The sequence below is a fragment of the Calidris pugnax genome, unplaced genomic scaffold (genome assembly GCF_001431845.1).
Source record: "Calidris pugnax isolate Ruff unplaced genomic scaffold, ASM143184v1 scaffold92, whole genome shotgun sequence".
Classification (NCBI taxonomy): domain Eukaryota; kingdom Metazoa; phylum Chordata; class Aves; order Charadriiformes; family Scolopacidae; genus Calidris; species Calidris pugnax.
Genome location: NW_015090823.1, coordinates 1386017 through 1403488, shown reverse-complemented (window position 1 = coordinate 1403488; position 17472 = coordinate 1386017). Strand labels below are relative to the sequence as shown.

General features: G+C 57.4%; 1 protein-coding gene across 1 annotated transcript in view; it reads right to left on the bottom strand.

The window, feature by feature from the left end:
* Nucleotides 1-7492: 7492 nt before the first annotated feature.
* TECTA (tectorin alpha) overlaps nucleotides 7493-17472 on the bottom strand; it is a 33397-nt gene continuing 23417 nt past the window's right edge. Inside the window, exons 13-23 of the mRNA XM_014939944.1 lie at nucleotides 16021-16404; nucleotides 14113-14399; nucleotides 13734-14014; nucleotides 13463-13573; nucleotides 12684-12886; nucleotides 11874-12037; nucleotides 11487-11735; nucleotides 10291-10453; nucleotides 9969-10056; nucleotides 9238-9354; nucleotides 7493-8473 (exon numbers count right to left, since the gene is read on the bottom strand). Of these exons, the coding sequence (XP_014795430.1) occupies nucleotides 8373-8473; nucleotides 9238-9354; nucleotides 9969-10056; nucleotides 10291-10453; nucleotides 11487-11735; nucleotides 11874-12037; nucleotides 12684-12886; nucleotides 13463-13573; nucleotides 13734-14014; nucleotides 14113-14399; nucleotides 16021-16404 (2148 nt within the window). The 3' untranslated portion in view covers nucleotides 7493-8372. The remainder of the gene's footprint in view (nucleotides 8474-9237; nucleotides 9355-9968; nucleotides 10057-10290; nucleotides 10454-11486; nucleotides 11736-11873; nucleotides 12038-12683; nucleotides 12887-13462; nucleotides 13574-13733; nucleotides 14015-14112; nucleotides 14400-16020; nucleotides 16405-17472) is intronic.

Below are 17472 nucleotides of genomic sequence, written 5' to 3'. Positions count from 1 at the left end.
GGGGCGGGGACCGGCGACGGGCCTCCCCGCCCCGAGCGTCGCGGGGGACACAACGGGGCTTCCGTTGCCGGCCCCGGTCGCTCAGGCTGGGGAAGGGGGGACGGAGGGACGCCGGTCCGAGCGGGGAGTCGCCGGCCGGGCCGTGCCGGGGGGAGTCCCGCCGGGAGGGCGGTATCGAGGGGGTCGAGGGGGCTTCGCGGCTACCGGAGGCGTCCGGCAGAAGGGCCGGCTTGAAGATGAGGGAGGCCTCATGGGTGACCCGGGGCGGAGGGGGACGTTGGGTGCGGGCAGGGAGGAACGGACCCTATAGAGGCAGATGCCAGCAGGCATGATGCGACGGTGTGGGGCGCCAAGGCGGAGGCCACCGTCACGTTTCCGGGTTATTCAGCCTGGAGAAGAGGAGGCTGAGGGGAGACCTTATTGCTCTCTCCAACTACCTGAAAGGAGGGTGTAGAGAGGTGGGGATCGGTCTCTTTTCTCAAGTCACAGGCGACAGGACAAGAGGAAATGGCCTCAAGTTGCGCCAGGGGAGGTTCAGGCTGGATATTAGGAAACATTTTTTCACTGAAAGGGTTCTCAGCCATTGGAATGGGCTGCCCAGGGAGGTGGTTGAGGCACCATCCCTGGAGGTGTTCAAAAGACGGGTTGATGTAGTGCTGGGAGGTATGGTTTAGTGATGATGCTCCTTGTTTGTTGTGTGGGTGTCTATTTTTGTCAGTTAGGTCGACGGTTGGACAAGATGATCTTTAAGGTCCCTTCCAACCTAGAAGATTCTGTAATTCTGTGATATCACCGGGCTGACACAACGGGGGGGCGGCCATTGACCCCTCCCGCCAGCCACAGCCACATTCGGGGCAGGAGGCTAGTAGGGGGTGGGACGTGGCAAGCTCACAGTGCGCCTGCAAGACCCCGAGGAGCCACGGTTCGCAGGGATGTGTCTGTCATGTGCATCAATCTGGTCTCAGAGAGAGAAGGATGAGTACAGGTTGTGGTGTAAGGCAGGATTTTATTAGACATTGATCAGTAATGCACAGGTGGTTGTGTATCAGGAATCATCGGGAGGAGCACCCTTGTGTCAGTAGGGTACCGGTTCCGACTGTTGCCCGGGGCATGGTCTAGTAGGTCCCGTGGCTTCCAAGAGGAGCCTGTCGCATTCAAAGCTCCTTCTCGCAGGGGAGTGTAGGCACAGCCAGGTCTAGACTGGGTCCCAGACTCAGCACCGTATGCCTGAAGGAGGAAGGAGGAAGGGAGCGCCTCACGGGGAGAGAGGCTGGAGGGGCAGCAGGGAGGTACAGGCTGTCCACGGTCTTCCTCGGTGAGGACTACTGGCCTGTCCGGGCGTCATCACAGTCCCGGACTCGGACTCGTGCAAGGGCATCACTGTAAAGGGCAATTCTAGTGCAATGAATGTAGCAGAGCTATCATTCCATCGAACATGGTCTGTCTAGCACGGTTCTAGTCTGGTCCCCAGGGCGAGTCAGCATCGAGAGACATCCATACCCAGGGGCAGCTCCCGGAGCAGGGCCCAGGGGCGAGCCAGGGGAGCTGGCGGGGCCACTCAGGAGCGAGGCAACAGAATTGCGATGGTGGCAATTTTGGGATTGGGACCATTGAGGCGTGTCACCTCCAAATGGGTCCGGAGGGAGCGGGTCAGACAGTGTCAGGCACCTTGCAGGGAGGGCACGGGCGGAAACGTGCCCTACATTGGGGTGTAGCTACTCATGTCCCCTAATGAAAGGCAGGGTCGGTGACTGTTTTTGGGATCCCCGATGCAGGCGGTCGCCAGAGGAGGAAAAGGACGTCAGGCACAGGATGGTCCACCCAGACCAGGTGGACCGTCAGGGCATATATGATGTAGTGGGAATGTTATTGAAGCCTCAGGAGTAAATCAGGGTCTGGAGAGCATGGAAAGGAATGGCAATGTGGTCTGATGTGGCGTGCTGCCAGGTAGGGCGGGATAGAGAGGTGATGAAGGAAGAGGATGGATCTTTTCAGAAAGGGTCGCCACCTGCCAAAGCAAGGGCACGTAGGGCATCGCGTAAGGGAGATCTTGGCCCGGATGGACCACCCGATGGCGACAGTCTGTCAGGAGCGTACGCCAGGGAATCGGGGGCCGCTTTTGGCCATTTGGTATGGGCTCTTGTCTTGGGGGACCTTGTGAGGAAAGGACGCGTGTCCGGACTGGCATGGAGTTGTTGGGAGCACCACTGTCAGTTCAGAGGTGTGTCTTCCCAGTGAGGGGGCCCCCCCTGGAGGTGTGTCTTCCCGGTGAGGGGGGCCCTAGGGGCCTGGATCTATTGAGAGGGTCTCCATACCCGGGAGCTCACGCATGGGGTGAAGCAGTCGTCAGCCAGGGTTCAGAGACGCGGGAGTCCACACCGGTATGGCTCAGCGCGTGCCCGAGAGGCACCGGGCCATGAGCAGATGCTGTGTGGTCCTAGGGGGACAGGGCGTGCTGGTCAGGTTGGGGAGAGCAGCAATGGGGTGGAATAGTAGTAATGAAGTGGTAGGCATGTACACACAGCTCGGGAGGAGTCATTTTTGAGGAAAAAGTGGTATGACTAGACGAGAAGCTGTACAGGGAAAGATGGGGCAAAGAGGGTAGGGGGCATGTGACGGTTGATTGGAGTGTACAGGGATGAGGAGGAGGAGGAATGGGGTCAGGGCCAGGAGCGCAAGCACACGGCAAGGCTGCGGGTAGGCAGCATTAGGGGTTCCTGGAGAGCAGAGGGGTCTTTGCGAGGGGTCAGGACTAGCGAGAGCAGGGAGATCCTTGCAAATTGCATGAGGTTCAGCCTGGTGGAGCGCAGGGTTCCCCCTGAGGGTCAGGGCAACTCTCTGTAGTCATAGATGCCGAGGAGCTAGACGTATCAGAGACATGAGGGAGCGGTGGGCACTCGTGTCTTCGGGGCTGCAGCCGGCCGGTCGAGGGAGGGGATAGGGCCCTTGCGTGGCATAGCATGTCCAGTTTGAGAGCCCACAGCGCAGAAAAGACAGGGACGGGTCAGGGTGGACTAGGGGGCCAGAAGACAGGCCAGGAGAGCGGAGGTGGGGTGTCATATCAGGGTAGCATCTGACAAGAATGTGGATAGCTGTACCGGACAGGATGAGAGGAATGGGTCTGAGGGCAAGCCAGGGGAGACGTGGGGGAATAGATAGGTAGGAGGTGAAACATCTGTCAGCGTGGGAGCAGGGTGTCTGAGACGGAATCACCATCCCCGGAGGTAGAGTTTTGTCGTAGCCAGGTCTGAGGGTCAGACAGGTCCCTGCTGAGCTAGGCAAGGCTAGGAACGTGTGACTGATAGCGGGCTAGTTAGTGGGCAGTGTGTGTATCAAAGAGGGGTCGGAGGGCGGTGGGTGTCCAGCTGGAGGGGGTCCTTTCCAGGTAGGGCCTTGGCTGACAATACTCAGCCTGGTGAGGCAGCCTTGCCATTGGCTCGGCTGCCCGTCTGGGGGCTGGGGCCTGTGAGTGGGTGCTGGGGAGCCAACGGGAGGCTGGAGGAAGTTGGGGGGAGAGAATCATAGAATCATAGAGTCATAGAATTGCCCAGGCCTTCTGGGGACCTTCCAAAGGTCATCTAGTCTGACCCCCCCGCAGTCAGCAGGGACACCCCCAACTAGACCAGGTTGCCCAGGGCCTCGTCGAGCCTCTCCTTGAATATCTCCAGGGAAGGGGCCTCAACCACCTCCCTGGGCAACCTGTTCCAGTGCTCCACCACCCTCACAGTGAAGAACCCTCTCCTCATCTCCAGTCTAAATCTGTTCCCCTCCAGCTTGAAGCCATTGCCCCTCGTCCTGTCACTGCAGGCCTTTCTAAACAGGTTCTCCCCAGCCTTCCTGTAGGCTCCCTTCAGGTACTGGAAGGTGATGAATTCAGGAAGGATGAATCCAGAGCAGGAGGTTTGAGCCCCTGGGTGCAGGGCACCCTGTGTAGGACGTGGTTGAGAACCTGTTCACCCCCTGGGCCCTTGGGGGACCCGGCGAGGGTAGGGGCAACCGGGCCGGGGGGAACCGGGGCTTCGGCCGCGGGACGACGCCGGGGCCGCCGTAGCCCCGGTCCGGCTCCAGCACCTGGACAGCTCCCGGGGCCGGGGCGGAGCGAGCGCCGGGCGGAGAACGGGCTGGAAAGGGCCGGAGCCGGAGATGGACACGGTCACAGAATCACAGAACCTTCTAGGTTGGAAGGGACCTTAAAGATCATCTTGTCCAACCGTCAACCTAACTTTGACAAAAATCGACAAAACAAACAAAAAACAACACCATCACTAAACCCTATCTCCCAGCACTACATCACTGGGCCCCCTCCGCCAATAAAGGCTGATGCCCTGAGGCTGTGTCCTTCAGGTGAGCCCGTGATCGGGGGCTGAGTGGTAACAAGCACAAAGACACACCTCCACACTCAGATAGTTAGCAAGTTATCCCTTGATTGAGTTAGAGAGTCAGGTAGCAGGGCAACCCATGCCACCTGGGAGGCAGGTGGGCAACAGAGCCCAGGGGAGGGATGGCGAGGGAGAACGAGGGAGGATGGGTGACGTGCCAGTGGTCGCCAGCCATCCAACCACATGGAAGCTCTGTTGACTCACTCCCTCTGCCTGGGTGGCAACTCCCCTGGCTCAGGCTGCAAAGGATCCAATCCGATTGCCTACAGACCAGCCTCTAAACAAAGAGAAACAAAAAGGCAACACATAGACACGCCACATGCTCTACCCCCATCACCAACATCTCACCCTCTGGCCCTGAGTGCCACCACAGTCACTCACTGCAACAGCTGAGAAAGGTGTGTACAGATCAGCCACACACGGCACCAAAGACCTGCAAAGCTACACTAACTAAGTAATTAAGTCAGATCAAGTCAAGCCAGGCCAAGCCACACACAGCACCACCCACAAGATTAAGTCAAGTCAGAGCAAGGCAAGCAAGACACAGGGCAGCAAAGACAAGCCAAGTGAGGCAAGACAAAGCCCACCACCTTGCCTTACTGAACAGACAGGTACCGACCAGGTCCACCAACACACACCAAGGGACAGGAGACTACAGCACAGCAAGGAACTCTACAGTGCCATCAGGCAAGACACTGAAAAACGAAGTCCAGTCCAATACAGAACAGAGGTCCCCTCAGGTCAGGTCAAGACAAGTCAGGTCAGGCCAGGCCAAGTCAAGTCAATTCCATTCCAAGATCCAAGTACAGTTGACAACCAAGTCCAGCCAAGACTCCTACTACAAAGTTGCCAAGAGCCACAAGAAACAGGACAAGCAAAAACACAAGTCAGGTCCAGGGAAATGTACCAAGTGACATACATATGTACCAAGCTCAAGGTGGACAGGAGAAATGCAGCATACCCTGCACTATAAAATACTGCACAGTTACAGGAAAGGCCAGCTACAACCACCACAACCACAAAATAAACCATAAAAAAACACTGTACAGCACAAAGATTAAACCATTGAGAAAAAACACCAAAGAGACACACAAGCCTTGCCAGTCCAGAGCACTGACATGCACCGTGAAGTACACAATAGAGCCAAGTGCACACCAACTCAACACCAAAACACAACAAACAAACAGCTGAGGACAAACCCAAAGACAACAGCACTGAGACAGGTACTCTGGTTCTAAAAGGAGGCTGTTTGACACCAACTCGCGCTCGCCTGCTCCTAAGCCCTCAAAAGTGGATTCCCAGGGCGCTCTGCTCATAGCTCCCCAAAAACCTGACAGACGGCTCTCCTGAAATCTGGGCTGGCACCTCTCCTTTCGTTTTCTCATTACACTGACCATTTTATTCTTGTCTTTAAGTAACACAATGCTTACCTCAGCATGTGCCCTAATGTGTTACATACATAACCCATTATCATTGACTTTGTACAATCTATACTAAGCTTTGTAGGAAACTAATAAATGCTTGATTACAGACCTTATCTTTATCTCCCCTTAGTCTGTACCGTTGGGAATTGACAACACTGACTTCGCTTATCCTCGCTCTTTCCTGAGAGTGGGACCCTGGCTGGGATATTGATAGTCAACGCCTTCTGCAACGTCCCCTTGGTGTTCCATCCCCCCCATCCTCAGCCTGAAGCCCTCAATCACATCCTCACCGGCTGTAGCAGCTTTACAATCATACAAACCCCCTTACATACAGCACAACACCTCCACTGCTCCTGCCCTGACTATCCCCCACCCTCAACACAGCCTTTAGCCCCCCAGCCCCTGGGTCTCCTTCCACCGAGATTCCCCAATAACAGTGAGAGCTGACTGACCATTCTGGGTCTCCCAGGACTCCACGTGAGCCTTGTCTCCTGTCCCCGTGCCCACCCTGGCAGAAATGGCCCTCACGCCACTCGCCTGCCGCTCCAGCCACCCCTTGCCATTGTTCCTGCTCCCCCTCAGACCCTCCTGGACTTCCCCTGCCTGCGACTGGTCCCTCATCCCGAAGAGTGCACCTTCACCCGAAACTCCAAACAACTCCTTCCCTCTCCAAACAGCACCTTGACAAGACTGCCATCGACCTCCAGACCCACACTGGCACCGCTCGTTCGCCCCACGCACCAAAGACCCAGGCTCCCCACAATGATCTCCAGCGACCCTCCCTGCTCCTGGTCCTCTCCCCTACAATGGTGACCTCTGCTTGTACTCTGCCATGGCCACCAGCCGGGAGGCGAGTGGTCTGGGGATGGGCGTGTGGACGGTTGGCCACCAGATTATAGGGATGCACAAAATGGTAGGGGTTAGAGAGGTTCTTCAGAGATGATCTAGTCCAACCCTCCTGACGAAGCACATGAGATGGGACCGCTATTTGGTGGGTTTGCAGCATCTCCAGAGAAGAAGACTGTACAGCCTCTCTGGGCAGCCTGTTCTAACGCAGAGTCACCCTCAAAGTAAAGAAGTTTTTCCTCCTGTTGAGATGCAATTCCCTGTGTTTCCGTTTGTGCCCATTGCCCCCTCTCCTGTCCCTGGGCACCGTTCTGTCCCTGGGCACCATTCTCTCGACACCCACCCTTTAGATACTGATAAGCATGGATGATTTGCTCAGTTGCTGCCCACCTCCTACCACCATGCTCCTTGACCCTCTCTGGAACCCCAGAAGACACCTCGGGTGCCCTCTTTCCTCCCTACAACCTTACTAATCCCCCTCCTATTAAAGCACAGGTGCCCCTCCTTCCTCTGGCACCAACCCGGACCCTCCAGAGAACACACAGCCCCAACCCGGCACCCCGAATTCCCCCCTCCCTGGCCTGGCACCCCAAATTCCCCACTGCCCATCCCTCCTGGGGACCCCTCTCCAGCCCCGGCGTCCTCCTGGCGCTGTCTCCAGCGCCCCATCCCCGCCACCACCACACAGGACCACACCGCTTACGAAGGATTACACCACTTTTTATTCCCACGCAGCCATTTCACAGAGTACAAACACAAAACAAGACACCAACACAGACAGCACCCCCTGCCCCGACACCCACCAGCACCCCCAGGCCGCTCTCGACTCTCCCGCTGGGCGCCCCGATGCCGCCCCGCACCCACAGACCCCGACCCCACTCTCGACGTCAAAAAACACCGCGGCACGATGCGCACACGTAGGATGGAATCCTGCCCCACGTTTCTCTGGCTCTCACTCCTGCCCAACAACCAGCACCTCTTTCCAAACATTGGGACCACCTTCTCACCACCACCATGCAACAACAGGCTTCCTGGACCCACGGGGATGAGCTGGGCTCTCAGCCCCAAAACCTTGATGACACCTCTGCTCCAGAGAGCCTGGGGACAATGTGCTCCCAAGGTGGGACAACATCCGACGATGACAACGCGCTGCTCCAGCCCACATCTCATGCCACGACACCTACCTCTGGTCCGTGCCCTCCTGAGATGCCAATGGTGGCTCCTGAAGACCCAAGATGCCCATGGCTGGCCATGCTCTGTCCCGTCACGCACTAACGACGGGGATGAGGGCCCCCTATGGCGCACGCTACAAGGAAAACCCGGCGACAAGCTGCAAAAAAAAACCCCTCAAGTCCCACATTGATGATGGAAACCTGCAAAAAACCCCTTCACAATCCAACATTGAAGCCATACACCTGCAAAAAAAAATAAATCCCAAAGTCCCACAATGGATGGCAGACACCTGCAATAAAAACCCCAAGTCCTGCATTGACGCCAATGAACATCCATCCATCTCTGCCTCATCGTTGCTGTCACGGTGCTACCACGTGCCACGTTCACATCCAAGTCCGTGTTAGATCTCTCTCCAGGTCAAATCCCTCTCTTGTCTCCCCGCGGTGGGATGAGTCGGTGGCAGCCTGGCCGATGTGGGGGTGCTGTCTCCTACCCTACAAAGACTCAGGCTGGCGCGAGAACAGTCCTTGGCTGGGTGGCAGAGCTGCACCTACGAGGTGGGGTCCCGTGGAGCTGCCTGCAGCCACAGCCACAGCTGGGCTGCCACCAGAAGGGTCGCTGGGGCACGGTGCTCCCCTGAAGAGCTGGAGGCTGCCGACAAACACAACAAGCCCCACGTGAGCTGGGACCCCGGCACGCATCAAACAGGCTTCTCCCTCCCCTCTGACACCCAGGCTGCCCCTCAGCTTCCTGAGTGGCCCATCTCCTCCCTCCCACAAGCCCCTTAATTGGCCTCTGGATCTACCCTGCCTTACTTTAAAGTGAAGCCCACTTTAAAGTGGCCTTCACTCTACCCTGCCACTGCCACACACCATGCTATACACCATCATCACCCTTCCAACAGACTGCCGGCCAGCTCTCCAAAGCTGGAGATGGCCTTCTCACCAGGGCATCACCCCTCACCCCTCACCATCACCCCTCACCAGCACGAGGGGTAATCCCTTCAAAATGGAAGAGGGAGGATTTAGACTAGATCTCCAGAAGAAATTTTTCACTCTGGGGGTGTTGATACCCTGGCCCCAGTTGCCCAGAGAAGCTGTAGATACCCCAACCTTGGAGGTGTCAGAGGCCAGGTTGGACAGGGCTTTGAGTGACGTGGTCTAGTAGAAGGTGTCCCTGTCCGTGGCAGGGGGTGTTGGAACGAGGTGATCTTTAAGGTCCCTTCCAACCCAAACCATTCTATGGTCCTCTCATTCTTCAAAGTCAGCTGTCATTGGCCCCGCTCCTATCTGTGACACTCCACACGTTCCAGCCACCCTCCCAATGCCATGCACCCCTACAGCCCCCCAGCTGTGAAGGAAAAAGCCCCCCCGTGATGCTCTCCCCGACTCCTCCTCGCGGCCCCCGGCACTTGCCCCTGCAGCTCTTGCCGTCCCCTTGCAGCGTCCCCGTCACGCAGCTGCACAGGGGCCCGTCCGCCCGGCTCGTGCAGATCTGCTCGCAGCCCCCGTTGTCCTCGCACCAGTCCGATCCTGGACACAAAGGGCAAAGGAGGACACCTGAGAGATGTTCCTAGACCCCTGACCCTTGGCTGCCTAAGACCCATGCTCCCTGCTACAGCAACAGGGCCCACAGGAGTCCACCCATCACCATCTGGGCACACCTTTACATCACACACAGCATGGGGATGACACTAGGACCCTCTTGGACTTCTGTCATCCATGAACCCTGTGCTCGCAACCCTCTGGGGACCTTTTGGGTAGACAAGGAGAGCACCCACAGCACAGGGACAAAACCAGAGCACCCCATGCACCCAGGCTCCCACCTCCCATCCCATCATCTCCTGTGTCCCTAGGAACCCACCTCCCCGAGCAAAGCAGACCCCCAACGTGGCCCACACCTACGTGGTTCCCCCCAGCACCTGAACACCCTCTTGCCTCACCTGGAGGCAAACCACCCCCTAAGCACTCTCTTATACTCACCCCAATTCCTGAACAAAGGAACAGCTTCTCCCCACAGGACCCACACACACTCCCAGTGCCCTGGGATTGGGCTGTGCCTGGGCACTGCCCCATGGCACCCCACTGGGCTCCACCTGGGTGGCAGACAACACACCGCAGCCTTCCTCAGTGTCACACACACTTACGCTTCCTCCTGATAGGTCCCACGGAGAGGATCTGCTCCTTGGACTCCTCGGCGAACATGCTGGCCATCCTCGTGTGCTGAGGGCAGTTCTGTGTGGGGACAAACACCGCCTCTGTCACTCTCGGCCCCTGCCCGGCCCATCCGCCTGAGCTGGCTCCCAAAGGGACTCTGATTCCCCATGACAGGGCTCTGAAAACAGTTCCTGAGGCCTGTGGTGGCGCTCTCCTCCTGGCCTTGCCTACTGGGCTACGTCTCCAGTCATCTCACTGATGCCAGGTCAACTGCCGCCCTGCAAAGCCCGCCACCCGCCCATTGGCACTCACTATTTTGCAGGAGTATTTCTCCGAATCGCAGAGGGAGACGGCGCAGTGGAGGTGGACTTCGTCGTAGTCCCCGATGAACTTGAAGACGGTGACGTGGAAACGACACGTCAACGACACCCCGTTCTCCTCTATGCCGATGGTGTTGTCCTTCATGTTTTGGCACCTGCACAAAGCACCGATGCTCACCTTAAACCTCCTGTGACTTAGACCCTCCCTCGAGGGATGCCACTCGCCCCTTGCCCTGGGTCCCATGACACAACACTTAGATCCCACCCTAACCACCTCCTCTGGACAGGGGCATTGTGCCCTGCCTCCTCTAGCCCTAGCATGACCTCTCTCAGGCATATCCAAATTTGCTGTGCTCCTGCTTCCCAAGACAATTCCTCCATGATCCACACACCCCCTATCTCCTACAGGTGCTCTGACACCTGCAGCATCAGCCACGCAGGGGAAGATGCTTCTCTCCACAGCTGGGACTCCTTCACACATGGGGCCTCTGGGTACCTCTGGGTCAACTAGTCAACTTGTCTAGTTCTGGGCTTCCCAGTTCCAGAAGGACAGGGAACTGCTGGAGAGTGGACAGCAGAGGGCTACAAAGATGGTGAGGGGACTGGAACGTTTCCCTTACAAGGAGAGGCTGAGGGACTTGGATCTTTTTAGTCTGGAGACAAGAAGACTGAGGGGGGATCTGATCAACGCCCATAAATATTTAAAGGGTGGTTGTCAAGAGAATGGGGCAGGTCTTTTTTCAGTGGTGCCCAGGGACAGGACAAGAGGAAATGGGCAAAAACTTGAATATAAGAAGCTCCATCCAATCATGAGGAGGAACCTCTTTCCTGTGAGGGTGGCAGAGCCCTGGCAGAGGCTACCCAGGGAGGTGGTGGAGCTTCCTTCTCTGGAGATGTTCAAACCCCACCTGAACACATTCCTGTGGGACCTGCTCTGGGTGGACCTGCTTTGGCAGGGTGGTTGCACTAGGTGATCTCCAGACCCAACCCCATATCATTCTGTGAACTAACTCCGATGCTAAAGACACAGGCTCCCCCTATGTCCCACCCTTCACAGATCTTGGTCAACCCTCTCACTGACCGCAAGATCCCCTGCTCCATCTGATGATACCGCCCCTTTGAGCATCTTCCCCAAAAGACACTACGAAAACCAAGGTGTGCTGAGCCACTTGGCCCGCGGTTGCTCACCCTCCCTCGATGATGAAGTAGCGCAGCTTGTCGTTGCTGTCCCGCGAAGGGGTGGCGTAGCACTTGTTCAGCATCAGGATGAGGTGGTTGGAGTCGGCCCCCACCACGAAGACCCCCACGTAGAGCACGTCTCGGGTGGTGAGCACCACCTCACCCTGCCGGTACGGGTGCTTGTAGGAGGAGTTCTTGTACAGGGCCATCTTGGTCGTGAAGCTGCCTTCCTGCGTCGGCACCGTCAGGTTAATCACGCTAACGATGACAAAGAAATACTGGCTCGGGCAGAGGAAAGACAACAAACCCCCTCTTGGCACCTCGCTTTGGACCCTCTCCCATGTTCTCCTGCGCCCTTGTGACAGAAGGGGTTGTGTGCCTCCTCCCAGCTCCTACCTGAGCATCGGCCGCACCACCGAATCCAGGGAGATCTTGATGTCCAGCTCGTAGGCACAGGAAAACTCCACATTGATGGTCCGGTCCCGGGTGATGATGTTGCCCGTGTTATTCGCGCTCTCGATCCACACTGTGTTCTTGTACACTATGTGTGTGCTGTTGGACTGCAGAAGGAACGCAGGGTGTCACTCAGGACTGGCCATCTCTCCTGCTTCTAAGAACACCCCCAAATGTCCCACCACCCTTCTGCTGCCTCTGGCCAGCGGGGCTAGGAACCAGTGGGTGGTATCTTTACTCTAAAACACATGCCTCTGGTTTTGCCTGGCCCCCATCCCATTAAAACACCTCCCAAGCATCCCTTGTACCAGCACATGACCCCCACCCTGACCTCGGCATCGAGCTGGGCCACCACTGCTGAGGAGGAGGACCACCTGGCTGGCATGAAGCTGTGCTGCCTTGATGCCCCCTGTGCCAACAATATCCCAGCATACATAATGGCTTGGAATACACAGACTGCTCTGCTCAGCCTCCCAAATACTCCTCTGGATCAGAATTCCAGCAGAGTGATGGTGACCCTGTGTGCTACAAAGCCTACCCATGATCTGCTGCCTGAACACAAGACTCCCCGACTGACATTCAGAGCTACATGTGCATCCCAGGCCCCAGTCGATTCTCAGATCCCGGTCTCTCCAAGCCATATCCCAAAGGCACACTCCCCTCACCTCCTCCACCCTCAGGTTTGCATGAATGAGAAGATACACAAGATGAACAGACCCAACTTCAAGCCCAGGCAGGTGTGCCATGGCTCACCTGCACCAGATTGCCACAGTTGCCCTTGGTGTTGTTGATCTGGAAGGAGATGAAGTCCTCCCCTTCGATGCCGGGGCACTGGCGGTCGTTGACCCGCACCCCCTCACGCTCAAAGCCCAGCTGGAACAGCTTGCACTTTGAGATGGACACCTCCATTTGGGCGGCTTTGCAGGTCACCTCTGCATCAATGATGTCATGGGTGGCTAGAGGAGAAGACGGGACAGCTTTTAGGTCACCACAAATGGCTCTGTAGATCCAGGCTGCCAACCCCCCGGTCTCTTCTCCACCCATCAGAGACGGGCCAGGATTATCTCCTGCAGGACACCTTGCCCGTGCAACGCCCCTGTGGCTCAAAGTGCTCCCCAGACAGAGCTGCCCCTAACTCCCGCTCCAGAAAACCTCCTCCCATCCCAAACTGTACATGCTGGCAAAATTCTGTCACGGAATCATGGAACTGTTGGAGTTGGAAGGGACCATCTAGTCCTTCTCCCTTGCCAAAGCAGGGTTGCCTATAGCACATCACTCAGGACTGCATCCTTGAAGATCTCCAGAGGAGAGGACTCCATGACCTCCCTGGGCAGCCTGTTCCAGGGCTCTGCCACCCTCTCCCACCCTAAAGAAACTCTTCCTCATATTTGAGTGGAACTTCCTATGTTACTATGGAACTTCCTATGTCTTGAGAGAGGTCCTGGCCCTCAGCACCTCCTTTCCTGAAGCCCCAGTGCTATGATGTCCTAACGCACGCCCCACGCCACTCGCTCCGTGGCCGGAGGACTCACTGTTCCCGTAGGGTGGGGGCTCAATGCACCCACACAGCTCCCCGCCGTTGTCCAGCTCGCAGCTGCGGTTGGGGCAGTCGGCGCCCACGCAAGGATCTTCCACCACTCCTGCTAAACAGCACAAGACGGAGCACAAACACAACCTTTATCCTCACACCCCGGGGTGGGAGCATCTCTGGCTGCCCCCGCCTCTGCTCTCCCCCTTCTTGGGGGGTTGCGGTCCCGGCGGGACGCAGCTCCCCACCACCCTGAAGACCCCCATCTCTCTTACAGCAATTCTCCTTCTCGATCCACTCGGTGCCCAGGATGCCGAAGGTGCGGCAGGCCTCGCCGTAGGCGGCCAGCGAGCCGCACAGCTGGACCTTCTTGTGGTTGTAGCAGCCATCCAGAAAGCAGGACTCGTAAAAGGGCAGGGGGTCCAGGAGGCCGTAGCAGGGCTGGAAGAAGCCTTTCATGTCCGTCAGCTTCAGGCAGTAGCTGTCGCTCTGCAGGTCCTGGATCTGGACGTTGTCGCAGGAGGCGGCGTACTGCGAGTACTGCAGCTCGTTGCAGCTGTGGGCACCGGACACGTCGCGGGGGCTCCTGACGCTGCCGGACCCCGCTCCCGCTCCCCGCCCGGCGGGGATGGGGTCCCCCCTCCGACCGCTCACCTCTTCTGCATGCCGTTGGTCTTCCAGCTCTGCGCCAGCACCACGCTGCTGACCGCCGGCTTCCCCCGCAGCGTGGCGTAGTCGTCCGTGCGGTCGCCGTTGAAGTTGCCGCAGAGGCCGCACACCTTGTTCTGCAGCCGCTCCCCGATGGTGATTTTGATGACGTTGAAGCCGTTGTAGCGGATCTGGATGTCGGGGCTGGAGTCGATGACCAGGAAGCCCTCCTGGCTGAAGATCTTCGTGGATAGCCCCGTGACGAAGGGGATGCTCACGAGGCTGCCGTTCACCTGGAGTGGGAATTTCACTGAATTTCACTGAATTTTTAGAGTTGGAAGGGACCATAGAGATCATCTAGTCCAACTCCCCTGATGAAGCAGGATTGCCTAGAGCTTGTCAGAGCATGTTACTCAGGAGCATCCAGGCGGGGCTTGAAAATCTCCAAAGAAGGGGACTCCACACCCTCCCTGGGCAGCCTGTTCCAGGGCTCCATCACCCTCACTGTGAAAAAGTTCTTCCTCATATTCAAGTGGAACCCTTTATGTTCCAACTTGTGCCCATTGCCCCTTGTCCTCTCACTGGCAACTACTGAAAAGAGTCTGGTTCCCTCCTCCCTCAGCCCACCCTTGAGATACTTGTAGGCACACGAGGCTGACGTCCCGTCCCTCCAGAGTGTTACACACAATATCCCAGCCATGAAAACACACCACCTTGTCTTTGGCAGTGGCCGGCACCTCCTCCTCCTCCCCGCTCCAGCCGATGGATTGCTCTGAGCACACCTCTCCCTTAAATGTCCACATGAGGCTGAGCCCCAAATGGAACACTATTCATGTGCACAGGCTCATGGGCCGGAACAATCCTCACCATCAGTACAGGCTAGGGGGGGAGGTATTAGAAAGCAGCCCTGAGGAAAGGGACTTGGGGATGCTGGTGGATGAGAAGCTGGACATGAGCAGACAGTGGGCAGTTGCATCCCAGAAGGCCAATCGCATCCTGGGCTGCATCAAAAGAAGCGTTGCCAGCAGGTCCAGAGAGGGGATTCTGCCACTTTACTCTGCTCTGGTGAGACCTCACCTGGAGTATTGTGTGCAGGTCTGGAGCCCTCAATATAAGAAGGACATGGACCTGATGGAGAGGGTCCAGAGGAGGGCCACAAAGATGATCAGGGGGATAGAGCACCTCTGCTACGAGGACAGGCTGAGGGAGCTGGGGTTGTTCAGCCTGGAGAAGAGGAGGCTCTGGGGAGACTTAATAGCGTCCTTCCAGGACCTGAAGGGAGCCTACAGGAAGGCTGGGGAGAGCCTGTTTAGAAAGGCCTGCAGTGACAGGACGAGGGGCAATGGCTTCATGCTGGACGGGGACAGATTTAGGTGGTTGAGGCCCCTTCCCTGGAGATATTCAAGGAGAGGCTCGACGAGGCCCTGGGCAACCTGGTCTAGTTGGGGGTGTCCCTGCTGACTGGGGGGGGGTCGGACTAGATGACCTTTGGAGGTCCCTTCCGGCCTGGGCAATTCTATGATTCTATGAAGGGCCACAGGCAGTGTCCTTCAGAGTGACACCGCAGCAACAGCCCACCCTTTGTACCCCCCTGCTCAAAAGGACAGCTTCATCCACACCTCCACAATGCGGATGGGCACACGACTACAAACTCCTGGGCTGTGGACGGTGTTGCCTCCTGCCAACCTTTTCATCTCAGCTGGCATCCCTCCCCACAGTCAGAGGAGAGCCCCATCCCTCCCTTTAGAATCTTCCTCCATTGGGATGCAGAGCCACCAACAGAGCCTTCTGAGACCCTCATGGAGACCGCTGTGTGGCCCCGGGTGCCATCCTCCTCCACTTGGGAGCTGGTCCCCTGCCACCCAGCCCACGGCCCTGCTCCAGAGGGAACTGCCACCCCTGATGAGACCTTACCTTGACGGTATTCCTGTCACTGATGAGGATCTGCTCCTCGTTGATGTAGAAGTACACGGGGGAGATGATGGTGAGGTTGGGCGAGGACCACTTGTCGAAGTTGATGATGAGCTGGAAGGAGAAGTCGGGCAGCTTCTGGCAGATGGTGGAGAGGACGAAGGCGCAGTTGGCGGGGAAGCGGAGGAAGGCCCCGTCGAAGGTGCGGAAGACGCCACCGCCCGCCGCCAGGCAGAAGGAGCTCCTGGTGCTGAAGCAGCCACGGACGCCGTTGCGCAGGGCGCACTCCTCGTCCGACTTGCAGTGCCGCGGGTCGCACTGGATGAGGTTGCGTCGGAAGCAGCGGCACCGGCGGGTGCAGTCCCCGTTCCAGAAGAGCTGCTTGGGCTGAAAGAAGGACCCGTCATCAGCTGGGGCGGCTGGAGACCCCTGCCCTACCCTCTGCGGACACTTGGTTTACCCCCTTCTGCTGCACAGAAAGAGAGAGGACAGAGGAAAAGGCACAAAGAACACGCTGGCAGCGGGCACCTGCCCTGCAACCCAAAGGCACAAGGCAACGGCATTTTTCCACTCCCACTGCAACATCCCCCTCCTCTCCTACACACACAAAACACACACCATGCTCAATAAACCCACACCATGCTAAATACCTCCTGACAACCTCTCCCCTAGGGTCCCCATATAGCAGTACCCCAATACTAGCCCCCTGTGGGTGCAAGGCTGGACAAAGACACCTTACGCAGAACAGTTTCACCAACACAAATCACAACCCACCAGCACAGCACAACCTGCTGAACCACAGCCCCAAGTAACATTTGCATAAGTAAATTCCACGTGAAACAGTTAACTCCTCTCGTGGGTAACACCTAGAACAATCTGGTCACACAGTACTGGAATTCAGCGCTCATCAAAGCCAACCTTCCCAGTTACCAGACTTTCTCCCCCCCCTCCTCCAGTTCCCTCCCGTCCCTGCCTGACACTCGAGTTACTTTCACCCAACACTCCTGTCACAATTTTGCTACACAGCACACTGTGGAAGAACATCCCTCTTCTCTCTACCCCTGGAGCCTCCAGAGGTCCCTGCATCATCCCTACCCTCACTGACAACCAGTTTCCACCACCAGCATGGTACCTGGCTGTCGCCTGGTGAAGCCTTACCCCCTCCACTTTTCCACTCCTCTAGTAGATATAAGCTGGTGGTCAGATCAGAGCTGGACCCCAGCCCCAACACGGGGACTCCTCTTGCAAGAGCAATGATAATGTGCTCTGCAGCTCAGAGGACGACTTGGGACGCTGTGAGAGGACAGCTTGGCCTCAGCAAACTCCAACAAACATCCCACTGGCCCCAGCAAACCCCATGGGGCTGGGGTTCGCAACCCAACCCACATCCCCTCTCTCCTCCTCTGCTCGATGGACATCTGCATGCTCTGCCCCTTGTTTCCCACCCTGTCTTGC